Raw genomic sequence first — 27,292 nt, 5'->3', positions numbered from 1 at the left:
CTGCTGGGAGATAGACATAGTCTGGTAGGTAACTAGGACGGTGTATATCCTAAGTCTTGATGGCAGCGGGGACACATAATGACGAGTGGGCTATGACTGGGGGCCAAAACGCGCGTTACTATGACAACGACGCCACTCCCGATTAGGCCCGGGGAATCAAGGTAGTGCCGAAAAGCCCCACTCTAAAGAGACTCAGCTAGCCCATCGGGGGAACAACGCTGCCGCTGCCGCCGCTACTGGTGGTGGCGGTTGGTGGTGGTGACCTTTTACGTTGCGTAAGTCTTACCGTTAAGAACTACCTACCCGTTACGTACCGACGAGCGTCGCCTTTCGTGCCAAAATGTATTAAATCAGAGGCTTTGGCTTCCCACTTTGAGCCTTATTGAAATTGTCCGCGTTTATATTATGGTTAAACACATTGGAAAAACATTTAGCTTTTCGGAATTGCGATTTTAAGTTAAGATCGCGCAGCTCGCTTATAAACTGATAAGAACCCATACTACAGCGCGAAACATTCAAGAAATTTGCACTCTACGTGCAGTGTCGTTCAATCGATTACTTATGGTTTGAAAAAAAATTTTATAAATCTACACAAAATAAAATTTCGAATTTCGACAAAACTTTATTCTTTTCAAACTGAACTAAAAATGCGCTTAAGCCGTATTGACACGGAAAACGCTCGACTGATAAAATAGAAAATATGGACTAATAAACAAAGGACTGGTAATCACCTATATACATATATACTGGACAATATTTGCTCGAATGAACGCTCGAGTTACATTTAGTCAGGTCATTTGACGGTTATAAAAAAAGTTTCCGAATCGTTCTGGTTTAATACCCTTGTTTATTAGTCCATCGAAGGGAGTAGGGGAGGAGTGTGTCTCTTGAAAAAGGACGCGACAAGCCAGTTGTCGTTATCAGTAAGTAAAACAATAAAATCTGGGCCCCCTTTTAGCAATCTTCCCTCTCTAGGCTAAGAGCAAACTGGGGTGGACCAGCACTCTGCGCTCTGGTAGCGGTGCTGCTAGGGAGAGAGAGAGAGAGAGAAAGAGGAAATAAAGCGTCGGGGAAAACATTTCAGGAACTCCCACGTCATTTACTTTCGCATAAAAATGGCCACTAGATCCCTGCACCGGAAGAAAAAGCTTCTTTCACCCACCCGCTCCCCCTCAGACCAGTTTCGGAAGCGTCTTTACGGATGTTCAAGCATCCTAACCCCCCCCCCCCCTCTATCTAGTCCCTGTCTACACAAGACCATCGCGAAACATCTTTATATTACGTAACGTCACTCTCAGCAAGCCGTAATAAAAAATAATAATAATAATTGGAGAGCCATTGTGTCATTCTTTGTCTTAAATCACGTCCTTGATAAATAATAGAGGTATGAGGGTCATAGTGCAAAAGGTAACCGAGACTATTCCTTTAACGTTTTGTAAATTGAATTTAACGCGTGGTTCCATAAATGGTCTTCTGTTTATCCATTAGAGTACGTGTTTAAAGCCCCCCCCCCACCTTCCTCCTTAAAATCTCCGACGGGAACCACCAAACCAGTAGCGATGTAACGAATTTGAAAATTCCAATTAAAATCCCCTTTTAAGACTGTATACTAAAGCCCCCCTGTTTTGAAACACGTGGGGATGCCCCCCTACTTGCCCCCACTCTTCTGGTGGCCAGTTTAGGGGAGAATTATATAGGTACACGCTTGCTCGAAACGATGGACGTGGGTGCACGTGCGAATACCTAACTACCAAACGCCCCCACCACCATTCCGAGAGGGAAACCACCTTTCAAAATATTTTGCATTAAACAAAGATATTTTTCAACAAATTTAATTACGAGTGATTATCCCCTCGAATGGGAGCCGGGTTATCGGAAAACAAACGAAGGAGTAAAATAAATTTGTCGATACCGAGGGCTTATCGGCATTCAATTACAGTAACAGTCTTGGACGAAATAAATCTACAAATTCTCCCGCCAAATTTCTAATTTCCGTTACTCGCTGGTGAGTCGTTGCCATTCACTGGCAAAACTAAAAGTTAAGCGCTTGATTTAGTTGATCCAAGATTTTGGTAAGTGTGTGAGGGGGGTTCTCGATTGAATAATCCCGAAAGTAATCCGGGCCAGTCTTATCTGTTCATAAAATGGGATTAGGTTGGTGTGCAGGCTCAAGCTACGACTGTATTTTACACGAAAATAAAATATTAAATACACGATGAAGCCCTTTTGATACAAAAGTAGACACTAGTCATTATACACTACTGATACACATAGTTTTCAGACTACGCCTAGGAGGATTCATACTCTGTATTTAAGTGAGGAGGCCTGGCTTTTGACTCCAATCAAGGGCAGACCTCCTCGTGTTATAACACCAGCAGCCAAATGGTATCAATCCTCCTAGTCCAAATAATCCTTTGTGTAAATAACGAGAGAAAATTTCAACATGGCGACGGTCTGTCCACGTTCACGTAGATAAGATCTTTCCCAAGGTGGTGCAATCTCTCTCACTATAGTGCTAAAAGTACCGAGCGGTCCCACTCCCACGTTCCCTGTTGTTCGGTTTTAAATTGAAATAGCAATTTGCCTCTTTTAGTTACAGTCGGGTTGCGGGGGGAGGGGGGTACCAGTGTCCTTGAAGGGGGTTTTATTGAGCCCCCAAAAAGCCAAAAGTAACTATGGAATGTTTTTCAAGGCAGTGGTTTCTAAGAAATTGGGGGGTTTACCCCAGAGGGGTACGAAAAACTGGAAGAGTTAGTTTTGGGGCTTGAGTAGCTTAGGCATTAGAAGGGTTTGGCTACCGAACTTTACAAGTCGTGTCACGGCTCGCGACTAGAAACTTTTAAAAATAGAATTTATAGAAAATAAAGTAACGAACGATAACCAATAAGTTTTGATTGAAATTAACTCGTCCGATGCTTGGATTTTCATCCCTAAACTGTGAGTAATATTTTTTTTTAATAACGAGGATTTAAAATGAAGTTCAAAACTAAATAATTCTAGATTATTATAAAACTCCCTTATCGCGTCATTTACGTAAGATATTCAAGTAGAAACGAGATTTTAACACTTTTTTAACAATGCCCCTCCTCACTTTTTTTCAAAAGAATAATATTTTAATTATTTTTAACAATATCTCTAACGAGTATTGAGTCTATCGGGAAAGCAAACTTATAGGGGTCACCCGTTATTATGGGTTTTCCATAGAACGCCTGTAGAAATGTTTTCAGCGCGGTACACGCGTGTTTGTGAAAAAAGACGACTACCAGTTGTTAACGATTATAATTTATAGAGCTATCTCAGTTGTGACGTCAGTGCCTAGGTAAAACGTCACGGGCTTAGCTTTGGCAGTGGGCGGCCATGTTTGGTACCGCTTTGGTTCTACGGGCAAATAGCATGGGTGACGTCACACTAAGGCTTCTGAGATAGCTCTATTCTTAAGTGACTTTCAGCATCGTAGTTAGTGAACTTATGGTCGCTAGCTTTTATAAATAAATTGTCGTTAATCATAAGTTAAGCAATCCTTCACTAAGTTAGGGGGAAATATTGGCCTCCATCAATCCTCCTAAGAAATCTGGCTACGAATTGAAAGAAAAAGGATTTTCTCTCACCTTCTAGCAGGGTCTGTCGAGTACTATAGTGATGGGAGGGATGGGTGTTTCGCTCAGAGAGCCCACCCAGGCCTGAATGAATGGGCTTTCGCTAGAAAGAACGAACGAGCCTTAAGCCTCGGCCAAAGTCTAGGGTCTGACTCGATCTCTCTTTGGACTTTCGCTTCCTCGTTTATCGTGGTTAGAGCGTGTGTGGGCAACGCCACTCGACAGCACTCTCTTTAAATGGAAACCCGAAAAAGTACTAGTTCGGGATAGATCACCTTCGGGCATCGAGAACATGGCGTTTATTGGCTAGTTCAACTGCGAAGGTGCGGGTGCGGGTAGCGCCAAGGGTAACTCGGTAAAATCGAGAACGAGGCTAAAATTTTATATATTTAAGACAAGCAAGGTTCTTGTCCATCTTAATCACTTATTTGATATGGTCGAGGGGTTCTTCGCAATTTACGTAACTCTAGCATTAATAATACCAGTACCGAGGGGGGGGAGGGCACGTACAGTACAATAAACGATAAATAGACCAAAATATCCATCTTTTCCTATAAAGGATATTTTTATCCGTCTGATAGAAAAACAGAAGATTCTTTCTTTGTACCTTACCATTGATTTTATGTAACCCCCCCCCCCCTGCACTCGACCACCGCCACTGTAACCCGAGGGCCTTCTCATCTTTTACATTTGTACAGTCCGTACCATTTGAGCGGCTTGTCGTTTTTATCAGAATAAATTTACATTGAATATTACCGGGGGGGGGGCTATCTAGGATCTACTTAAAAATTATTCCGGGAATGGGTGGGTGCGAGGTGGCTCTATTGATCGGGGTGGTGGTTTATACCAGCAGAGGGGCAGGGGGTGGGGTGTCGTCTTAATGAGTACAGTGTCTCCCCCGAAGTCGCTTTTAAGCCTAATTAAAGGCGTGTATCCTCCCCACGGACTAACGATACTCGGAAGTCAACCCTTCAGACTCTCAACTCCCGGACTCGACCAAAAATCGCCTGGATTGTTTTTTTTAACGAAGCTAGGAATTGATTTAAAAGTATCCCATTTTTTAGCTAAAAACGCTTGTAAGAAAAAGTCGCGTCTAATCACGATTACAAACGCGGAGCTCAATGATTCATAGGCCTATTTTGACCTAAATATCAATATTCATAATTGAATGGTTCGTAGAAACTTGCGATACGCCTATTTTTGATCTATTATATCTATTTCAGTCCAGTTTTGATGATTTTGACCTAAATATCAATACTTTTATCAACATTCAGGTTAGGCCTATTTTTGGCCTAATAATAATCTTTCCCGATTTGCACGAAATTTGATTTTGTGAAGCGCCCGTTCCTTTGAAAAAACCCGTGAAAAAAACTTGATGGTAGCGTTAAAACATGGATATTGAAATTAGGACTAAATTTTAAAAAACTTTAAAATCTCTAACAAATCTATAGCTTTAAATGAATAATTATTATTTCCCTCCGAAAGGTCAGGAGGATAATGTGAAAATATTAAAAGGTTAACTGCACTTAAATTAAAGCGAGAATATAAAACTGAGAAAAACTTACGATTAATTGAACGCAGTTGCGTTTCCCAATTACAATTTGAATGAACTGAGGGGGGGGGGGGGTTCGATGGGGCGCTGAGTTATTCTGTAAAGGGACGGCGGGGATTAAGCCCCCGGAGTTATCTTCCTGGGGATGAATTTTCAGACGCTCCTTACTTAATCCAGGGTCAAGGTTGAGTTTACTTCGCGCCAAAATAAATGGCCCTTTCCTTAAGCCTCACTTTGTTAAATTCCGAATGTGGCCACCAGCATTTCGTCCGCAATTTATAATAACTTAATCAATCATTTTACGGAAGTACTTGCACGCGGAAATAAATAAAGTCCAAATCGGTTTAAAAGGAAGATGAGACTGAAATCAGAGAGAACACGCTTCCTCATCCCGCGGAGGTTTCCCGCGTCTAACTACACCGAAAGCCGTTCGCGCTCAAACTGAATCTCGAGTTACACGACGGCGCCAAACGCTAACGCCGCCGAAATGCCTCGCTAGATGTCACTGGCGCCAGTTTACTTATATCCGTCCGAGGGTCAATATAATATATACACAGAGTAGACTTTGCAAACGTCAAAACAAAGGTGGTGGAGAGGACTAGGCGTACAAAAATTTATGGTGATAATCCACCTTTCTTCTCTATGACCGGAAGTTAGGCTTATCTCGGGATTTTGGGGAGGGGGGGGGATTATTAAACGGGGGAATAAATTTGACTTACCCAGGGCGACTGTCCATTTGAAGTGACCGTTCCTGAAACAAACTATTAATGAAAGACGAGGTTTTGACCATGATGAACGCGATATATTTATCGAATAGATTACATTGTAGGATTATTTTATCAAACCCTACGTGTACAATTTTTTAAAATACTATATATTAAATACACTCATTTTTCTTCGGTAATTATTTACAAAATTAGCAATTACTAAATTTTTCCTAATTACTATTAAAATAATTAAGACCGACGTTGTTACAAAACACGGGATTAAAGGGGGAGAGAAAACATAACGACGTTATTTTTGGCCACCGTTATTCATTGGCGCTAGGATCGAGCGAATGACGTCATCTTTGCGAGACGCCTTTCTCGTTTTGATTGGCCACCGAGCCTTTTTCGGGGGCGGCAGCGGCACCCCCCGGGGGGTTGGGGGTTGGGCAGCGCGAAGATTTCAAAATGGTTTCGTTCGTCGTCGTCGACGTCGAGACGGAATGCAGACGGCGAAAGAGCTCGGGCAAGTAATTGTCCGGGAAAAGCATCTCGAGTATTCCCTCCATTAGAACGACTAGCAGACGACGGTTCAAGTCGCGTTGCTGGAACATTTCGAAGATGGAAAGGACACCCTTACGCGTCGTTTCGCTTCCAATCACGTGCTTTAATTCGTCTGAAAACGCGTCAAAACTAATTTAATATTCCCCTTTTGACGCCGCGTGACGTCACCCGAAGACGGGCGTCAGTCCCCCTTACCAGGTATCGATGAAAGTAGGATCATTTTGGCAGCGACGCGCGTTCTCATGCGCGTGTGATTGTCCCGTTCCGGTTGAGGAAGCGCCATCGAGCCGTTTGGCCAGAAACTTTGTCGAAATGACTTGACGTACTCCGCGAATTGTTCGGCCGAAGTCAGCCATCCGACGTAGTCCAGGATCTTCCGGTTGATGGTGTCGCCGTACGTCGCTTTGATGATTTGCCTCAACAGGACGACGATTCGTCTTCTGAACCATTGGTCCTTGCTCTTCAGATCAAACACTTCGTCCATTAATAACAATACGATTCGCAAAGGAATGTTGTCGTCGCCCTGATGAAGAAAAACGAAGCCGGTCATCGTGACCACCTTGAATAAAAGAACAAAGTCCAACTGACCTCTATATCTAATCCAGCGGCGACTTTCTCACTGCCTCCCAACGGGAATCCTGCCGGGTTGAAAGCTCCCGGCAGTACTTTGGAAACTCCGGCGGGAGCCCCGCCCCCTCCTAAGACTTTGGTCAAGCCATCCTTGATGCCGTCAAAGAGCGCGTCGGGCATCGTTTTGACTCGTTCCCCGACTGACTTCATGGAATGTTTCAAGGGACTAACTAATGTTCCCATCTAGAATGGAAGCGACCCGGGTCAGGCGACCACCATTAACGATAAAGGATGGATGGTTAGGACTCACGGCTTTGGAAAACTGTCTTCTTTGACGCGTGTCGTACATTCCCGGTTCCAGGAAATGGAATATGGTGGCTTGTAAGCCTTTATGACTGGACAGCGTGTGATGAGACAGCAACGTTTGAAGGTACGTGTTCAGCAAGTGCGTTCGCTTCTCCAGGAATTGACGACTCAAGTTGTTGAACGTCTTCTTGCCCGGAAATTGTACGACGCTTGAAAGACTAGGAAACTGAGAATGGAACGAGCCCGAGTTACTCTCGAGCCAGGACGCGTCCGTTTTCAAGCTTACCTTTTCCATCAGGGCCAAATGGAAAGCGTGGAAGTCAGAGTAGCGTCTGACGATGCACCACTTTTCAGTGCCACCCGTGGAAACTCTTTGTATCACGACCGATATGGCGTAAACCGCGTATTGACTACCATTATTGTGCATTATTCCTGCAAAGACGACGCGTTGAACTTTTCAAGTACTTACCAAATACTTACGGATAACTTACCCGTATTATATATAGTGGCGGTAATGATAAAATCCTCGTGGTTGATTTCTTCAATGGCTTGCGCCGCTTCGATGTCCAATAACTTCTCCCCGCTACCAATTGAAACTCCGTCCTCGTCCGGTTCCGATGAACTCAAGCTCAAGTTGTCAAATTGACTCAAAGAACCATCGTCCGAAGGCTAAAAGAGATTAATAAGAGTAGGAACGCGGTCCCCGGGACACTGTGTCAGTTTACTTACATTCTTAACTCCCGCTTTGGACCCCAGAGAGATTTCTACAAGTACAACGCGATGGTCAGGGGTGAAAATGTCGCGAAACGAATGAGGCTGGCTCACTTACCATCCTCGTCGGATCTGCCTTGATCTTTGAGCAAATCCAATTCGGCCAGTAACTTGACGTAGCCGGAACTCCTTCGAAAGGCTCCCAAATACTGATCTTCTTGCATCATCTCGTAGACTCTGGCTTGAACGTCTTCGAACCAAGTCTCGTTAGGTTTCTCAGTCTTTAATCGAAGCACCAACTTCTTCAGGAGATTGTCCTCGAGTTTGACTCGCAAAGACGCTTTCTCCGACAGGAACAATTCGTAAATGTGGCGCGCCGCGTCCCTCAAGCCTTCCAAGTCGACCGAAGGACAAATGGGAGCTGCCGAAGAGTTTGACGGGACGTCGTCTTCCGCGGATACTTTCGTGATGCGCGCTAAATGAACCGATGATAGCTGCTGTTCCGCCGAAACTTTGTATCCCTGATAATGCCCGCCCACGCGCGCTTGGTTAATACTTAAGTAGAAATACTACAAGAACAAGTACGCACCTCTATGGCGTGGTAGAAGAATACTAAACCTTGAGCATTTTTATTGGTCATGAACTCTGCCGGTAATTTAAAGGAAGGCGCTTTTTAGAAGGCGGGCGGGACATTGAGGACATGGTTGTAATTAAGGATGGATTACTTACCGATGAAGTAATGAAGGGCAATGTTATTAGTGAGAATGACATCGAATGGAAGCATGAAGAGTCTCGTTCCCGGTTCAGTCAGTTTCTTCCAGTCTATCTCCTGGAAATAGACAGACGGCAACTATTCAATCCTTCAATCGCGTCGATAGCGAGTAGAATAGAACGTACCGTGGGTATGCCGCTCGAATCCGTGTCCAGATTGCCTTCCTGCAACCTCCTCAGTCTGGCGTCAACGGCTTTCTTGACGTAGATCAAACTGCTCAATTGTTGCTTGATTTCCGCGTCTTCAAACACGAGTGGTCAGCGTCAAACCGGAGAGACCCCCTTAATGTTTCGGATAGGATAGACTTACCGAAATCTCCACCAGTGTCTTTGGACCTGAGTACGGCGATCTCGTGACTGACTCTTTCTTTAACGGCTTGCAGTTCGTCAGCGCAGTCGGTACTTCTTAGGACCATCAGGAACGCTTCCGGCGTCGGCAAACTCTCCTTGCACTGAAAGTTAAGTTAGAGACGTTTGGAGGAAGGTGAGGGGGCGGAAGGACATCTTACCAGCCAGACTATTAGTTGGTTTATGTAATCGGGATCGGTGAAAAGGTCGATCATTGGCAAAAGAACGCAGTTGACTAGGATTTCCCTGATGAAAAACCTCAGAGCTTTGTTATTGAAATCTTCGGGAGGAAGGACCAAGTACAAGAGTACTTGCGTCAAGTCTTGAAGATACGCTACGAGAAGATTTCGAGTTCTATCATACCCTGACCTGACCACCGTCGGTCGGGGTCAATGACGACTTACAATTTAGATGAGATTGCGACGTGCAGACCAGTTCTCGACAGAGATTTCGCTCCATGGCGTTTTCCAGTTGGAAAAAGTAGTTGAGTAGGTTTGACTTAGGAACGGGACTACTGGCGGCGGCGTCCGCCGTCGAGGGCGCCGTGTTGATTTTCTCCTCCTTTAATTTGGCCTGCGTTTTGCGAAAGAGTCGCAGATGAGAGGCGAAATCGTCGACGAGGCGCGTCGTGGCGTAATGCACCCATTCGACTTCTTTGGAACGATTGGCGCTGGCGATTATTACTTGTTGAACGGTTTCGCGAATGTAAAACGGAAAATCTTCGTTTCCCGACAACTGATGGTACCAGGCGTACACGTAATCTCGGAACGCGTAGAATATAACCTGCAAGCAATCGTCGTAAAAGACAAGCAAGTTGTGACGTCAATCGCAACGAGACTTTCGTGGAAATCAGGGAAACGTCACCTCTTGGAGCGGTTCATCAATGATAATAGCGCCCGTTAATCTCTTGTCGTGTTTGTGCATTTTGATGACCGGATTTAGGGTTATTTGTACTGGGTTTGGGCAAACTGGGCTGGGAAGGGCCACGTTTCCCGACAAATACGATCTCACGTTCTCGTCAATGTGCTTTTTACGGCGGCTGTAAAGCGACAGCAGCACGCTGCAATCAATGGTAAATCAACGTTTTAAAGTTTGGTGTCATTTGTCCGAGTCAGGGTTTGCCTACCCAAACAGACACGCTAGCGATGATACGATCGCTACGGCGCACGCTTTGACACCAAAAGTTAGTATAAATAAAAACATGGCTATGAATAACCATCTCCAAACGTAGATCATCTGAAAGAAAATTTTAAAAAAATATCACGTAGGATTTTCGTTCATCACAGTTTCATTCCACGTCAACTTGAACTTTAATGTGTAATTTTTCACAATATAGACTTGAGAAAGCCCGAATTAACGCGTAGGTTAAAAATAGGCTTTAATTTTTAATTTAATATTCACGCGTGTAATAAACAAATAATTTTTAATGATAAAAAGGTGGGCGGGCCGGCACTATCCCCCCCCCCAATTGTAACCCCCCCCCTTTAAAAATAAATACATCGTACTTTAAAATTCTGCGGTTAAATCCTAAAGACAAATATACATTCTATACTAGTGATTTTCATTATTATCATTATATTATTAATTATTTTTCGTAGCTATTCATAATTTAATAGTCAAATTTAAACGTATTTAAAGAACGTATGATTTTTGACACGCTAACCCTAGCTGTGCTGTTTCGCCGCATATGTAGAGCAAGGCCACCGTGATACATCAAGGTTTGAGCAATGGGTTTGAGCAATTGCAAAACTGAAAGTTTTCTTTACCTCCAATTACGTCTGCTAAAGCTCCCACAATTCATTTGAAAATTGAAACTGAAAATTGCGGGAAATTCAATTTAGGTGACTCTACCTTGGAGCTCGATTTGATACAATTTTCAATTTCATTTTAATATTTCATCAAGTACAGATTAAAGGCGCGTTTCATTATTGTTTAATCTTTAGGTTTGCGCTGCTTGGTTATATATGGTGAGGTGCGGGAAAGGTGGCGTTTAAAAACTAAATTACGATTAATAAAAACTGATGAAAACAATTTTTAATAATTATTGAAGGCTAATTGGGTTAACTTCTTATCTTCTCGCGGCGCTATCGCCCGTTTTTGACTGGGCACATCCCTGAAAAAAATAATTGACCAGTGTCATAGAGAAAAGGTGTAAGAAATTGGAATTGCTTAAAAAGGTTAAAATAGCCCAAACAGGAAAAAAATAGAAGCGACACGGGGAATATATATACGATACTAAGAGAGGCGATATGACCTAGACTTGACCATCACAAGCGTCGTGAGCTTACCAGCCCACATCTGGGGGTTTCATCCTCGAGCAGTGGAGAAGGGGCGATAAATATTCCCCGTTTCGCTTCTAATTTTTTTGTTCCGCGATAAATAACCTTTTTAACGTCTAAAATGGTATCGCTCAATTCATCCAGCCCTGCTTGGGTCTGATCCGGGCTGTTTTTGAATCGCGCGTAAATAAGGCATCTGACCGCGTCGTACTGTTCCTAAATGATTTTAAAGCGCCATTTTCAATGGTCGTCTACAAATTTTAAAATGGTAGATAAGTATTTTGGGCGTTGGAACCAATATTTTTGGTTCTTGTGTAATGGCCCGTTCGGGGGTGACACTCCGAGCTCGGGTCATTAGAGAAAAGTCAGTCAACATTTCTTAATTTTAAACACTTTATTAAATTCAAAATAATATTTACGAAAAACAAGAAACAAAAAGGCGAGCACGACCTCTTGGATAGGCATCCAAATTCGAACTCCCGAACTAACTTTAATCAATCGACCATATCGACTACGCCTACGTTAGAAAGCAAGATGGGATCTCGTTTGTGCTATAACTGGTTAGCCACAGCCACGTTTAGCGGGAAAAAGAATGAAAATGCTTTTCATTTCTTACGGGATGCCACAAAGGTTTTCACCATGAGTGGGGCGCCGTCCACTCAATGGTTGGACCTTTGCCCCAGAGCGCCAAACAATGTTCCTTTATTCTAGTAATAGTAGATACCTTTTCTAAATGGCTGGAAGCTTATCCTTTGAGACGCGCCACAGCATCCGCGGTTCGTCGACTCTGTTACGAACACATGTGTCGACATGGAGTACCCAGAGTCATCATTTCGGACAACGGGAGCCAATTTGTATCTCGGTTGTTCTCCGAAATGTGTCAGAATAACGGAATCGCGCACCACGAGACGAAGACGCGGGGGACGGAACACGGGTGACGGGCGTCCGAAACATGACAAACGGACAAAATTAAACAAAAAACGGCACAAGAATAAGCACGTTGGGCGCCATTGTAATGGCCCGTTCGGGGGTGACACTCCGAGCTCGGGTCATTAGAGAAAAGTCAGTCAACATTTCTTAATTTTAAACACTTTATTAAATTCAAAATAATATTTACGAAAAACAAGAAACAAAAAGGCGAGCACGACCTCTTGGATAGGCATCCAAATTCGAACTCCCGAACTAACTTTAATCAATCGAGGCAATAATATCCCCGGGCATTAGGGTAATAAAAGTTTAACTAGGGGCTTCACAGTACAAAGTTTCAAGAACGCTCTTTTAGTATGGGAACGCTATTTATTGAAAAACTACACGAAAGAAAAAGTAACATATAAACGAGAAAAAGGGAGAGCAAAGGACAAGTCTAACTGTAACAATAAAGAAAGGAAAAGTCTATCTATTACACTTGGTTGAGGATAGATTTGGTAGTTGAAATTAGGCGTACACCACGACATTTAGCAGCAAGTATTTTTATTCCAAGTAATATCTATACAAATAATAGTACAAAAATGTTTTCAAGAAGTACGTTTGTTTGTTTGTTTTTGTAATTTCGAAAAAATGATCCTCGAAAATTCGCGATTTATATTTATTTATTTATTTTTTCTTTCGAAGTTATTGTAGATAAATATTAACTGTACAGCTGCCAAACAAAATAAAAAACCTTATTTCGATTGTGACTACCAGATTTCGAAGGTCGTGGATGTGGGGGTGGTGGTTGGGGGGGGGACGCGAAAATAATTAAAAAATAAAATATAGACACTATATATTCACTAATTAGGGCTTAATAATTAATTAATATTTCGTTTAAAATAGTTTTGTGTTTGTTTGTTTGTTTTTCCTTTATCTTTCGCGTCATAATAATAGCTGGCGAGAATTCATTTTTATTTTTGGTCACAACAGTTTTAAGTAGTTAGGTATACGCTTAAAAACACTCGAGAAACTAACGCTACGAAACTCCGCCGCCAGCCGCCAGTTTTAAGCCTAAAAATTCGTAATATCATTAAAGACGAGGGCTAATAAGAACACGTGTCAGAGAGTATTTAATTAGTTTAGAGCTTAATTATCGCAATTTAAAAATTTTGGTTTTACAAGCTTGAAGATCCGTAATTAATAAAAACAGAGTCACACTTCTTTGCAAAAGCAAAATAAGGATTATCAGTATTATTAATTATCTTTTAAGTAGATTCATTCTTCGTGTGAATATTTTATGGGTTTTAGAGCAAACAGATTTTCGGGGGTTGTTAGTAAAGCGCGCCAAATAAGGACAAGGCCTATACCGGGATTTCTAAACTACGCCAAAGCCAGCCGCTCAAAGGCTATAATAATTAGTAGAAACGCCACGCTTTTTAGGGGTTTAGTTGTACCCCGTTCATTTTTAAACGAGAGAGCGAGCGAACAGCCCCTCGTTTATAGACAAAATTTGACTTAAATAAAAAGCACCTTTTCAGAAGGAAATTTAAATTTCAGATTTGTTAGTTTTATCAAAAGTATATAATAATAAAAAAAGAAGTAACCAAGTAGAAGCTAATTACTCCGTAGTAGTAGTTAGCGGGGGAAGTAAATAGCTTGTTCCGAACAACCTCGTTATTGAATGTAGATAGGAATATTAACGGGGACAAAATAATACTAAGCCTAGCGCGTCGTCTTATAAAGCGCGAATAATAAAAAAAAAGGTTACCGGTTTTTAGTTTGAAAAAAAAAAGGAAGAAACTGGCCGATTTTAGCTAACAAAGAGTTATTAACAATAATTAATTATATCTAGTAAAAAAAATAAAAAATAATTTCTAGAATAATAAAAAAAAATATATTTACCGGTATATATTTTAAAATATTTGTTCGTGCTTTGTTTGTTTGTTTGTTTGTTGTTTGTGTATTTGTGTGTGTGTGTCAAGTTCCGTTTTGGCCTTTCTTTCTTTCTTTTCGAGGGGATAACAACAACTTAACGAGTAAATGATAGATAGAACTTAGGGACTAGACGCGAATATATTATTGGTTCGTTTAAAATTGTCTTTGTTCAATTAATTAATCAATACGCGCGGGGGCGGGGTTACTTTAAATAAATAAGCTACAATATAATAATAATATGGCAAAATAATGATATATATATATATAACTCGGAAAAGTCAAATCGGGTTCGCGAAGTGAGTGAGTGAGTGAGTGGGTCTCCCCTCGATTTGAACCAATCAATCAATTAATTTTGGTTTGGGTATTTATTATTCGCGCGCCGCGGACTGATATTTATTAAAATGATACGATGTCTATTTCTACACTGAGTGAAAATAAAGTAGTGCTAATAATAATAGTAATAAGGAATATATATATTTAAAAGAAAAAACTTTGGTAATGTAATTATTTAATATGTCTATGTTTGTGTGTGTGGGGGGGGCGGGGGGTGTACGTTTATTATCATCCTGATATTTCTATTATTATTATTATTATACAGACGGTAAAAAAGTGTGTGTGTGAGAGAGTGAGTGTACAGTTTTCGTCATAAAAATGTTTCTTTTCTTAATATTTGTCTCGTATATAAATGCCTGTTATATAATTTAAATACTTTATACTTAATTAATTAGCTTCTAGGTACATTTAACGCTAAAACGGAATAAAAATCAATATCTCCGGGGTCGAGGGGGCACGGGGGGACAGGGGGGGGGGGCGAGATTCAGTTCAAATAATTGTAAATAGCGGTCAAGACCATTCAAATAAGAGTATTTTGTACCAGTATCGCGCTAATTGCGGAGCGAGCCTCGAGTGCGAGTACAAGCCTCAAGCCTAGCGCCAAAAGGCATCGTGTGCCTTACGCAAAGGCTTAAGATTCGCGCAAATGGTCTCAATAATGGTTAAGCCTCGTGGCAAACCGTTTTACGAAAGTGGTGTTCAGGCTCCGCCAATTGGCCGCCAATGGTTGAAATTTCTTTGAAGGAACTATACTAACGAGATTATGAATATATTTATTTTTTTGTCTTTTTCAACCCCTGAGTTACGTAATAGAATACTGGTACCGCGAATAACTCATTTGAAAGGACGCGCCGAGGAGATTATCTTTAATGGGAGATTCTATTAGGAAAAGCCGAAAGAAGTAACCACGCACGCCCACCCGCCCACGCCAAAATGAATTAATTACCCGACTTGACTGACTAAACATTAATTATTATATTAACTTTTGATTGCTAAGAAGAATATTCTCTTTTATTATAGAAACTTATTCGTAAACGGAAAAGAAGGGAGGGGGAGTGGGGGGTGGCGAGTGGTTACCCCCTTGAGCTAATCGAGAGACGAGAAGCCGCCGAAAACGAATTAAAAAAAGCTAATTCGTATAATTAAATAAAATGTGCTTGAAAAATATAATTAATATATAATATATATACGTTTGATTGTATCTTTGTTTTTTGGGGCAAGTTTGACGAGCGAGCTTACCACGGTGGTGAATGACGACGAGGCTTAGAGTTTCATTTCCCATAGAATGACGTGCGAGTCGCCCCCTCGATTGCTTTCATTGGCTAAATCGCGTTCGCACCATCTCCAATTGGCGTATCCCGATCCGCCCGTTAAAACTAAAACCGTTTTTTGAGCGGGATCAATCAGGTGCTTGGGTAAGCGTCGATGCGTGGCGCGGGCGTTCGATTGGTTCTTGGCCATGGCCGCGTTCACCGCCGTATTCGTCATGGCCATCGTGTGAGCTTTCTGTTGGTTTTGAATTTGCATCTTCGGTTGTTGATTCAAATGGTGTTGGGTGGCGCGCAGATTCTGTTGATAGATCGGTTGAGGGTTGGCGGGGGAGGCCACGCCCCCGCTTTGTTGGTGCATGGTGCGCGCTTCGGGACACGAGACGCTAGAAGGAGCCACCGACGACGCGTCGTAAATGGCCGAAGAATCAGAGTCTTCCGAGACGGCCATGTTTGAAAGATCCCACGATCTGGGTCGACCCGATTTGCTTTGAAGTCTGCGACCGTTATACGATTAATACGTCTTAACTAATCGCTACGGGGAAGAGTTAATTAATTAATTACCTTCTGTCGAGGGTTGCCAAGTGAAAGTGAACTAATTCAGGGTCACTGTGATTCAACCTTTCGTAGAGTTTCTCCTGACTGTCCTTTTCGTAGTCTTGGACGTTCATCAGGTCGGCGTACAGGCCGTAGACGTCATTGTCGCTATCGGGCATCGTCTGGTGAGGGGTGGCCACGTAGTTCGGCCGACAGAAGGTCATCCCCCGCGGTAAAGTCTTGGCCCCCGACATGTGCACTTCGCCCACGCTGTTTAGCGCGCTACTCGGTCGACCCCCTTGACCTTAAAACAACGAAACCGCCACAGTTTTGCACCCGAATCCCGACATGGGGGGGGGAGGGACAATTACAATTGGACTTACCCATGATTTTGCGTCCGAGCCATCCAGAAGGCAACAACGAGTCGGATTTCTGTTTATTAACTTTGGAATGCGTTCCCCCGTCAAAGAGTTCGGCGTCGCTCTTCAACTCGACGCTATCTTGACTGCTCTTGGCGGCGGCCCCGCTGGCGGTGGAACCCGGGGATCCGTTGTCCCCGTTGACGTTAACGTTGGCGTTGGGAGAAGCGGGAGCCGAGACGATGGCTTCCTCGTCGTGGGGCACGGGTAACGTCGATGACGTCACCACCGTTCTTTGTTGGAGACTGAGTAGGAAAGAGACGGGACCCAAATGAGCGTGGTAAGCCACGTTGCTGCGCCCGCTAATGATGGGCACGCCCTCCAAACGAGGCATCGGGATGGTCACGACGACGCCCACGTTCGTCCCCACCCATAACAGACCCCGAGTAGCCATTAATGACGTCACGAATATGTCGGGGAGGGTGACTGGCGTTTCTTGCAAATGAGCTAAGAAATAATATAAATAATAGTCGCATTGGCGTCAATTTGGCGGGCGGGGGGAGAGGAAGGGGGGAGGAAGTTTATACCGTAGATGGGATTTCCAGCTAGGAGGCGATTAACATTGGCGGCGATATTAATGTCTTGCAAATGATGAAAGGTTTCCGTGTGATAGAGGCAAATGGTGGCGGAATTCCTCAGGGCGATCCAAAGTCCCGTTCCCGAATGCGCCAAGAGATTGGCGTCGCCTTCGTGACCCGGCCCTAACGAGTAACTTCTCTGGACTTCCCTCGATGGCGCGTCAATCACCCAGACTTTAGATTCGCAAGCGCAATACAGGGATTGTCCAATGGGAAGCAAACAGGTTACGGCTTCGGTACCCAACGTGACGATCTCGGGGCCTTCCATGTCCCAGATACCGCCCGAATTCCGGCGAAATATCAGGACGCTGCCGTTCGATAACGCCGCGAAGACGTGTCGGCAAAGGTATTTAATGTGCAGCACTGGCGAAGCCACCGACACTTCGCCCAGTTCTTGCCATTCCTCGGGATTTCTACCTTCTACCAGCAATATTCTGCGCAAAACGAACAAATACATTGGGTGTTAACAGGGCCCCCCAAGAACTATTAGGGAGCGACATACCGTCTATCCTGGGTTCCGACCCAAAGCGTCTCTTCGAGTCCTCCGACGAAGGCTTCGTTCTGTTGTCCGCCATCCTCGTTGGATCTAGGTTCGTCGGTAGCGGGAGGTTGGGGGCTCGGTTGAGGGTAATAACTGGTCGGGGGGACTCCCCCCAAGTTTCCCATCTCGGTACTGAAAGAGGGGGCGGCTTCCAGGCACAAAATGCTGACTTCGTTCAGAGTGACGCCCCCGATACGTTTGACTCGCGTCAATCGTATCGTCATGACGACGACGTGACTGTTGATTCCGTCGCCGCTGACCAGACAAACCAGATTCTGGCAATGACCTCCGCTACCGTCGGACGAACAGACGGCGTAATAACAACCGCATTTCACCTCCGAGTTGATTTCACCCGAGTGTACGGGAAAGGTTTTGACAAAGAGCGGCATCTTGCTGCTGGGTCGTTTCTCTTGCTCTTGCACGTCCCAAGACGGCGCGTTACTCGCGTCTAAAACCATAAAAAAGGGCTCAATTGACTTACTGGCCCCGCCCACAGAGGAGGAGGAGGAGGATAAGAGCGCGTACCCATGGCGAGCTTGGCCAGTCGCAAGTCGGTGATCCAATCGAGCTTGATGCCGGGCGTCATCATCTGAAAGCAAAGGACCTCCTTGCTTCCTTTTGGCTTGACGGGGAGAACCAATTGCAAGCAACAACTGTCCAATAACGTAATCTCGTCGTCCTTTTTCCTAATACCCTCTTGGATGCTCAGAGATACTTCTTGCACCGTACTATTCGTCAGACCCTTGACGGAACCACCCAATTAACACCCTGAGTCCTTCTCACTCTTAATACGAACGAATAAGGAAGGGACGGGGCTTACTGGATAGGGTCTTCGAAGCGTGCCCACCAGGGAAGAGATTCTACTCATAACTTCCAGGTCATGCACGAGATCGCTGAGGTCATCATATAAAGCCTGTACCGCTAAGGAACCACCCGAATTGCGTTCTCCCAGCGAGCCGGAACTGGTTCTGTTCGGAGCGTTTCTAGCCCGTCCCGAAACAGCCATCAAGTTCTTGGTGGCGGGAGCCACGTCCTCCTCGACTTCCACTTCGTTCAAGGGAACCGCCCACTTCAGACTGAATCTCTCCGTAGAGTTAACGCCATCCGTTGACCTAAGACGCCCTTTCGTTATAGCGGGTCAAGGGTTACTTAACGAAAAGACTTACCTAGGAGAGACCGAGACGCAGACCAGGAGATCGTTCAAGAGATAAATTCGACGACTTTTTGACTTAATGACCATTCCATTTTGGTCCATATCCTACGATAGATTGAAATTAACGTAGATTAAGGCTTAATCGGGGACAATAATAATGAGGGACGCGGCCAGCTTAGCGGAAGTTCAATTACCTCAGTCCATTTTTAAGAAGCGGTAAAAAATTGTTCGAGAAAAGCAAAGAGAAATTTTAGTTCAATTTGCTCAACAAAAATAACAAATTCGATATTAAGAGTTAATGATCAGTCCAACATAGGAATGTAATTAAGAAGTAGCCAGCCAGATAGGGCGGGGCGGGGGCGGGGTAAGCTAAGATTAAGAAAAGATAAGACGAAAAGGAGAGGCGTCTCACCAACTGTATGACGTCATCCTGTCTGAGTAAGAAGTGGTGTCCGTCGCTGAGAGATTTCAAAGCGAATTTGTTCCCTAAATGCTTCATGACTTCCCTGACGGCGTGATACTGTTCGCTCTCGCGCTTCCTCTCGTTCAGGGTGTCCGCCAGAAGTTCCAATTGCGTCAAGGCTAATTGTAATGACATGCGATCGTGATGACCACCGGGGGTATGTTTCAAAAGATCCTAACACCAGACAGACGACGCGAGACGCGATTACTTATCACGGAGTGGGGGGGGGCGAAGATTAATTAATTACCTGCAGGAGTAAGATGAATTGAGGAAACCTTTGAACGGGTTTGACCATGAGACCGAAAAATGATAACCTATCTGGACTAGTAACTTGCTTGGCCTTTAAAAATTCGGCAAAAGCCGATTTATTTTTCGAGGCCTGTTTGGCGGTATCCATGGCCATGGAAAAATTATTGATGAAATCACTGTAAATGTCTAGCACCATCGCTTTAGAAAACTGACCATCGAAGGAGGAGAAATACCAATTATATACCGGAGTGTTAAGGTTAATGGCGTCAGTGGGGGTGGGGGGGGGGTACTTACCGAGGCGACAAAAACGTCTCCAATTTTCTCGGCGTAATCCCATTCACGTACGCATTGCGTTAAAGCTATTCCAAAGATACTGTGGCACTGAAGGATTTGTTCCACGCGGTAGAACATGATACTCAATTTACTGGGACTAATAATGGGGGGACTGCTTTCTTCCAAGGGTCGCTTATAGTCCTACAATGCATGGGGACAAGGGGTCAAGCTTACTCCCTCCCGGATGTTAAGACACGTTAAAGTAAAGCCTTCCTCCTTACCTTGATGAGCCTTTGAAGGGAACTGACGTAGGAATTTTCGCTATCTACAATGCTCTGGACTATTAATCTACGTTTGACTTGTTCGTGATTGAGACCCGATATGGGAGGGGGTAGCGTCAGAGGCGGTCTTTGCTTTTTAGACATCTTAATATCACCGTAATTGTCTTCTACCGTGTTAATTTAATCCCCGTTAATTTAATCCCCCCAATTCAATTAACGAAGAAGACGCTAAACAAACTTACCCGTCGGTGGTTTTATATTGAGTTTATTCATTTTTTCGAGCTCGTATTCTTTTCTGCGAGTCGAGAACCACCTGGTGAACCCGCTCGTTATGCTCTAAGTTCAGACGAGGCCCGATTAGATTTAATTAATAGTAAGCCTAGTTAATGGTCGATTGAATTTACATCGGAATCTTTCTTCTTGGTTCGTTTCTTGCCGCCGCCTTTCAGACTGATTATTCTTTGGGCGAAGGAGCCGGGCGCGCTTTGAGCGGGTTCCTCCTCCTCCAGCTCGCTTCCCGAATGAGCCAGATTGTTTTCTAGGAAATTTGTACTGCTCCAGCTCAGTCGGTCGCTCAACTCCTCCCCCGGGCAACAACCCCCGTTCTCCCCCATATGGGGATGACCCCCGCCGTGAATGGCCACGTGGTCCACTTCCTCGTAGATATTGTCGTCACCACCCGGGCCTCCCAGTTCTACCGAGAAAGCGTGCCAAAGATAAGCGTTTCCTGGTTAAGTACTTAGAACGCGCGCGAACTTTACTCGGAACTATGAGACACTTGCAAAACACAATCTCGTTCCTTTCTAACGGACAATGTAAACCCCAAAATGACATTCGTCAAGACAGACACGTTTCAAGCGCAAAGTTAACGAAGAGATAAGCAAAACGGAAAGAAGGATAGAGAGAGAGGGAAGCGATAGACAGAGTTAGACCAACCTCCAGCAGCAGCCGCGATGGTTCGAGAGTAAATATTGTTGCGCTCGTGTTTATGAGCGTCGTCATAGAGCATGTAGAGGGGTTCTCCCCCCGCAGCCTGACGCAGAGACCTCAAAGAACCCATGGAATGAGCCTGATTCGCCACTAGCCCTGAAATACAGTTACCAACCATTCAAGAGAGCGAAAAAGAGAGAACCCAGGCTTCCAAAGAGAGTTTAGTCATCCGCGGAAAATAGATAGACAGACCCGTCGTCGATCGAGTGAGTACTAATTGAGGGGAAGACTACCAAGTCGGAAGGTACTTACCTCTTTGGCAACGATGGTGTTGATAGTAGACATTTTCGCCGGAGGAAGACGAGGCGTTGACGTTCATCCAGCCTTCCGATTGGTTGGTGGAATAATCATTGTTGCGGTGTTGTCTGTTGAGGAGGGCGGCCGGATCGGCGTAGATTTTGGGAGTGGGCCATTGGGTAGTCGAAGAAACCAGGCACTCTTGACTAGCTGTTTCCTTACTACCGATATGACACGCCAAAGAACTCTTCTTGCCCAAGGACAACTTGTTGGGGAAGTTGCTCGAATGATTGACTCCTTCGGACGTCCGCGAACCCGACTCGGGCATCAACATCGTCTCAAAGTCCAGGTTCAAGTTCTCCAGGATCAGAGCGTGCTTTTGATGAACTTCCTGCACTTCGTCCAAGACTTCGGGCAACCGACCCGACGACGAGTAATGAGGGCCGCTGCTTTTGCGACGTTGTTGCTGACTCTGGTGATGTTGGGCGAAACCCGCCAAACTGCCCGAATAACAGACGGTATTGCCACCGCCGCCGCCACCTTCTTCTACCACATTCTCGGGGATTTCCTCGTATAAATTGGGTTCCGAGTTGCGACGTTGCGTTCTAAATAAACAAGGAGAACGGAGCCCAAAGGTCATCCTAATGTCGGCTCGGGCTCGGGGGTTGGGGGATATATTCGATACGAACCTGAAACCGTATATTCTTTCGGAAGGCAGTGGAAGACGCGCCGACCTAGTTGGGCTTTTGACGTCTCTGTTCCCGTTGGTTGTCGAACTATTGGATTGCTTATAAAAGGATCCGTAGCCGGACTTCTTTTTCTTCTTCTTTTTTTTCTTTTGCGTCAAAGACATCTTGCGTCTCGTCTCGTGACTGTCCCCCATGGAAATATCCGGTTCGATGGACAAGAGCGGGTTGTAGAAACCGGGGAGCCCCGACTCGGGGTCTTCGCTATAAATTGGTTCTGGGACGGCGATGGGTGGTTTCTCCTCGGGCGGCGCTTGATCGGGCTCCGCCACGCCCATCGCCTCCTCGGCCGCAGCCGCCGCCGCCGCCTTCTTGGCCGCACCCGCCTTGCCGGTAAGATCGCTGTAGTAATAGGGCACTTTGCCCGCCATGGCGCCACTTTGCTCAATCGCGACTGATTTAAAGTAACTCCTTCCACGATAGATTTTAAGACATCTTCTTTGACGTTCGTCGAATCAATTTGATTCGCTTTTATCACAGTGCTTTGAATTAGAATTCAGTACATTCATCAAAATTTTGGAACGTTCGCCAAAATGGGATTGTCAGATTAAATTGTTCCAAAAACATTCATACACCAAAATTTAATAGAATTCTTTAGATGGATAGTAATTACGGAGATTGCGTTGCTTTTATCCATGGAGTAAGTCTCAAGCATTACGAAGTATAGGTAGTGTCATACTTATGAGCATATCTTATAAACTTGTACTATTACCAAATATTTAAGAGTTGAATTTTGTGTAAGTTTAAAAGATATGCTCATAAGTATGACACTACCTATACTTCGTAATGCTTGAGATTTACTCCATGGATAAAGGATGCGCGGGGGGGGAATTGTTTTCACGCTACAGGATAGGCAACTCCCTATTTCGAACGACAGCTTATTCCGTATATACCCTGTTACAAGATCGGTTGTCAGCACGCTCAAACCTAGGTCTCTATGTAACCTAGCTTCGGGCGCGCTGACAAGAGGCTAAAAAACTTCAGGATATTTTAAATCCTGAACATTAATATTTCATTCGTCTCTTGTCAGCACGCGCAAAGCGATGTTACCTAGAGATCTAGCTTTGCGCTGCTGACAACCATTGCTGTAACAGGGTATATACAGAATAAGCTGTCGTCGGAGATAGGGAGTTGCCTATCCTGTAGCGTGAAAACAAATTTCCGCACGCGCATTCTTTATCCACGCTTACTCTGAGAGCTAGTTTGAGAATGACGCGAGAATTGATTACACTCTGTTTTGCAGTCCATCTTCCTATTTAGTCTGTTATAAGCCTTTAATAGCGCCTCACTACGAGAATCTATGACATACGTCACTTCGTGACAAGCTCTCAGTAACCCGTGCCAAACTTATGGAACGCATCTCATAAACTTATGATAATAGTTAGGTAGATAACATAGCTAGACATTGGGTTTAACGTTCAAAGTTATTTTCATTTTGTAGCTAAATCTTTCTAATCATTATCTTAGATATTTGAAAACGTAATTTTCATAAAATCATAAATCAAAATCTGTCAATTCGCGTATATTTACATAACCGTAACAACTAAGCGTTATATACCAATCACTAAATTACACTGAATTCGTTTAAATGTAATAGTAAGACGTCAAATGACAATTAATTAGTTGGACAATAATTAGGCAAATTAGGCCTAAACTAAAATCAAATAAAAGATTAAAAAATGTACTTACGATTTAATAGACTATCTGTTGCTTGGTCGCTTATTTTTCATTGTCGCGAAATGCGTGTAGAAAACTGTCAAAGTTCAAATAGCCGAGGCTTCTTTTCTATTAAATAGAGTTTATCACGGGCAAAATTACTGTAGTGACTCTCGGTCGCGACACAAATAGCTGGCGATGGTGAAACGCGACTTAATTTCTCGGATTAAACACCTAAATTAGAGTTAAATTAAATAGTCGCGTACTAGGTTCCTAACTAATCCCGACCACGAAAGAACTCGGCGACAAAAAAGAAAAACTAATCGTAATGAATAACATATTTCTTACTCCAAAATAGTGACATTTTACTCGGCTCCCAAGCGAAAGAAAGGAAACCTTTTCCTATCTCTTTAATGCAATTATGGCTTCAATTCAGTTTGGTTCTGTTCCTACAATAGCGGAGCCGTCGTAGCAAATAGCAATGTTAGAATTTGACACTCGGAGTTCGTCCGCTTCAATTTCTGCGAGAGCAATGACCTTAAGAGTTTAAAAACAAGATTAACTGACCATTTCAGCGCTTTTCTTCCGGCGTCAATATCATAGTGAACATTAGAAGAAGCTTAATATCACAGAATGAAACCAATTTAACGACTACATTAGCTTAATTTAATGAAATACTGGGAGTAACTTAGGTTGCCTCTTTGCTAAAGCACCAGAAATGACCCGAATAATAGCTGCTCCTGCGCAAGGATTAATCTAGATTCCGCCGGACTCGCGCTGCACATTCACTCTATGTAATACGTAGAGACTATCGCTTCAGTGATCTCGAGATATAAGTTTTACCACGGTTTTACTTACCGATTACCAAATTAGATTAATAAAGAGTCTAAAATAATTGGTACTAGTTTATTTATTAAATAACAAACATCCGTTTCGCGACACTTTCACGACATTGTTAAAATTTGACACATGAATGAGGGAAACTTCGTTTTTGGCGAAATGTCGTCAAGTTGCTACTTACTTGATGGAAGTTAAAACAGATATGTAAAATTGGAAAATTTAATTCAATATTATACTGGGGGAAAACGTACGCGTTCAAACTTGACTGAATAAAATTAAATTGGCTAATAAATTTTAACATTAAAACGTTTCTTATGTATTAATTACATAAGTAAAATTTGCTATTGTTATTACGACAATTTTCCCAAGAGAATGTTTAAAGTGACGCGTCGAAGGGATTTCTCGATCCTCAAGGGTTCATATTGGCGTACATTAAATCAAAGTGCGTGATGGTAGTCCTAATAACCGAGCCTACGGCTTCTAACAAGGCGTCATCGACGTACCCGTATTTGAGCTTGATGTGCTCGTGGTATTGGTCACGCCATATTTTGGCGTTTTCGAGATCGCCATTTAAAAAGTACATCAAGAACAAGTGTCCGCTACAATTGTACAAAGTTTCCGTCCGGTCACCACCCGATCTAGGATAGATATCCAAGTATTCCTTGAAAGATCTGATGGACAACACGCGTTGTTTCTTCGAGAACCATCCCTTAGCTGAGGGAAGTATCATTAGTGCCACCCAGCGTTATTCCTAACCCGAATCGAACTCACCCAAATTGTAGAGATGCCCGGGCAAATAGTATTCCACGTAACGCGGGTGATCGGCGAAAGCCTGCTTAATTCGAACGACATTGCTCATCAGTCCTCTGAGATCGGACGTCGTTCTATTGCTGACCTCCTTCAAGGCCTGATCTTTCATTTGACGGACTGGCTCCGGTTCGGCTCTTTCGTATTGACACAATTGGCAGAGGCAGTCGAATTCCATATTGGAAAAGGCGGCGGTGCGTTCCCGAAAGGCTTCTCCCGCTTCCCGGTAGCACGTGCGCAGTTCTTCGCCCGACTTGATTGGTTTCAAACACCTAACAAAACGCAGGTCGCCGTACAACGCCATGGAACAATTGACATCGTAACAATCGTTGTTAATAAAGGACGGAAGAATCCAGACGCCGTGCGAAAATTCGTCTCCCGGAAAACTTTCGATGTGGGAGTTGATGTCAATGACGGCTTTTATTCTTTCGTAGTCGATGGTCGACACGTCCACTTCGGATGGCCGAAGATGACCCAATTTTTTCCCAGCGTGCAATCCGTACAAATCTCTTAGTTTCTCGGGGCTTTTCTTCACCTACACCAAAGAAACCGGATTAATTAGGAACGATTTTTTAACAACAGGCTCGCCTTGTCGTAGCGTAATACCTTTTCAATCACGACATCTAATAGAGATTCCTTGAAATTGGCATTGTCATTCTCATTAGCGGTGAAATTAATGGCGGCAAAAGCCCGACAGGCCATCAACAACGTTCCCGGTTCCACGTCACGAGTGGCGACCAGCCCTCGCCCCTTCTGTTCGAATAAAGATTCCCTGATGGGCCCCACGTACTCGATGACGTCATCCAAGACGTGCCGTCCTTCATTTCGAGAGTTAATCATGCGAGCCATATCGTAGTGACCCCGGCTCTGCTCCGCCAATTCCTTCGCCTTGCCGGACAGTTTGCCAAAATCATCGTCGGTCACTAAGGCCGATTCTCGAATGTCCTCTAGCAAACGATTAGCGTTGCGATAATCCTCCAATTGCATATAAGTTTCGGCTGCCCTATAAGTAGCTACGAAGAAATGACGCGCTTGTAAGGTTTTCAAAATACCCCAATAATTAGGCCAACAAGTATTTTGAGTTTGCAAAATTCACCCTTGACGTGCTTGGGGGAATCCTTTAAGACTCTGAGCGCGTCCTCGAGAGCCGCGGGATAATTGGTCAGCTTGTAATGGCAAAAGGATCGGTCTACCAGCAAGTCATCGTCGTCGGGAGTAATAACCAGAGCTTCGTCGTAGGTCTTCAGGGCCTCGTGGTAATTACCACGCTCGAAGTGCTTGTTACCAGACACGCGGAAGGCGCGAGTCATGTCCAACTCCAAGGTCGACGGGACAGTTCTAACCGCCGACAATTCCTCCGGGCTTTCCACTTTTGAAGGGCCAGCTACCGCCTCGGGTCTTTCGGGACGGTTGTCCATCTCAAAGTCAGCTTATGGGTTCGACAATCTAAATCACGAATGATAAACTATTCAACCGCCTAACACAAAGAAATCTTGGGAAAATAAACCTTTGACCTGACTCGCGTGGTGCAAAGGTCTCCCCTCTTAAAAAATAGACCAAAAATGGACAATTTTTTTGTAGCTCGTTGATTAACGACGAAAAATTAGATATATTTACTAGAAAAATCTTACCGACGGAAGTCACTTTCCAATTGACCAATTAAACGTGGACTGATA

The 27,292-nt window shown here is 44.0% G+C and overlaps 4 protein-coding genes and 1 long non-coding RNA gene across 14 annotated transcripts in view; 1 reads left to right on the top strand and 4 right to left on the bottom strand.

The window, feature by feature from the left end:
• The window catches only part of Epac (Exchange protein directly activated by cAMP), a 30,583-nt gene extending 24,946 nt beyond the window's left edge, over window positions 1-5,637 (bottom strand). For both annotated transcript variants that reach the window (XM_089865926.1, XM_089865927.1), the window contains exon 1: window positions 5,162-5,637. The gene's annotated coding sequence lies outside the window, so the exon portion shown is untranslated. The remainder of the gene's footprint in view (window positions 1-5,161) is intronic.
• LOC149702121 (uncharacterized) overlaps window positions 2,649-27,292 on the top strand; it is a 69,913-nt gene continuing 45,269 nt past the window's right edge. For 2 of the 8 annotated variants that reach the window (XR_016381698.1, XR_016381694.1), the window contains exon 1: window positions 2,764-2,937. This is a non-coding gene — a long non-coding RNA (uncharacterized LOC149702121). Of the gene's footprint in view, window positions 2,938-27,292 lie in introns of all 8 variants that reach the window. The other 6 variants (XR_016381697.1, XR_016381695.1, XR_016381692.1 and 3 more) reach the window with 6 other exon arrangements.
• LOC149702126 (sorting nexin-13-like) lies at window positions 5,929-10,572 on the bottom strand. The gene is made up of 17 exons (XM_089865930.1): window positions 10,524-10,572; window positions 10,249-10,358; window positions 9,987-10,182; window positions 9,527-9,905; window positions 9,284-9,456; window positions 9,085-9,226; window positions 8,901-9,016; window positions 8,733-8,832; window positions 8,593-8,648; window positions 8,122-8,524; window positions 8,022-8,056; window positions 7,784-7,961; window positions 7,579-7,724; window positions 7,297-7,518; window positions 7,005-7,229; window positions 6,612-6,939; window positions 5,929-6,528 (listed from the first exon to the last, which is right to left on the bottom strand). The coding sequence occupies exons 2-17, from the start codon at window positions 10,356-10,358 to the stop codon at window positions 6,212-6,214; spliced, it is 3,126 nt and encodes a 1,041-aa protein (XP_089722056.1). The 5' UTR covers window positions 10,524-10,572; the 3' UTR covers window positions 5,929-6,211.
• Window positions 12,855-24,432, bottom strand: LOC149702125 (rho guanine nucleotide exchange factor 10-like protein). 2 transcript variants are annotated; one of them, XM_089865901.1, is made up of 18 exons: window positions 24,003-24,432; window positions 22,257-22,795; window positions 21,583-22,172; window positions 21,277-21,426; window positions 20,745-21,034; window positions 20,583-20,676; window positions 20,341-20,507; window positions 20,081-20,260; window positions 19,785-19,994; window positions 19,487-19,711; window positions 19,088-19,179; window positions 18,742-19,033; window positions 18,447-18,663; window positions 17,883-18,369; window positions 17,330-17,814; window positions 16,767-17,249; window positions 16,411-16,687; window positions 12,855-16,343 (listed from the first exon to the last, which is right to left on the bottom strand). In XM_089865901.1, exons 2-18 carry the CDS (start codon window positions 22,682-22,684, stop codon window positions 15,842-15,844), a joined length of 5,169 nt encoding a protein of 1,722 aa, XP_089722027.1. In that variant the 5' UTR covers window positions 22,685-22,795; window positions 24,003-24,432; the 3' UTR covers window positions 12,855-15,841. The 2 variants fall into 2 exon arrangements, with proteins under 2 accessions (XP_089722027.1, XP_089722028.1); XM_089865902.1 differs by lacking the exon at window positions 21,277-21,426 and having other exon boundaries at window positions 24,003-24,428.
• LOC149702124 (uncharacterized) lies at window positions 24,868-27,286 on the bottom strand. The gene is made up of 4 exons (XM_089865935.1): window positions 26,713-27,286; window positions 26,223-26,629; window positions 25,581-26,151; window positions 24,868-25,523 (listed from the first exon to the last, which is right to left on the bottom strand). The coding sequence occupies exons 1-4, from the start codon at window positions 27,032-27,034 to the stop codon at window positions 25,219-25,221; spliced, it is 1,605 nt and encodes a 534-aa protein (XP_089722061.1). The 5' UTR covers window positions 27,035-27,286; the 3' UTR covers window positions 24,868-25,218.

The sequence above is a fragment of the Phalangium opilio genome, unplaced genomic scaffold (genome assembly GCF_054372755.1).
Source record: "Phalangium opilio isolate 3A_F unplaced genomic scaffold, DU_Popi_V2 ptg000017l_1, whole genome shotgun sequence".
Classification (NCBI taxonomy): Eukaryota; Metazoa; Arthropoda; class Arachnida; order Opiliones; family Phalangiidae; genus Phalangium; species Phalangium opilio.
This window is presented reverse-complemented; position numbering and strand designations above follow the sequence as displayed.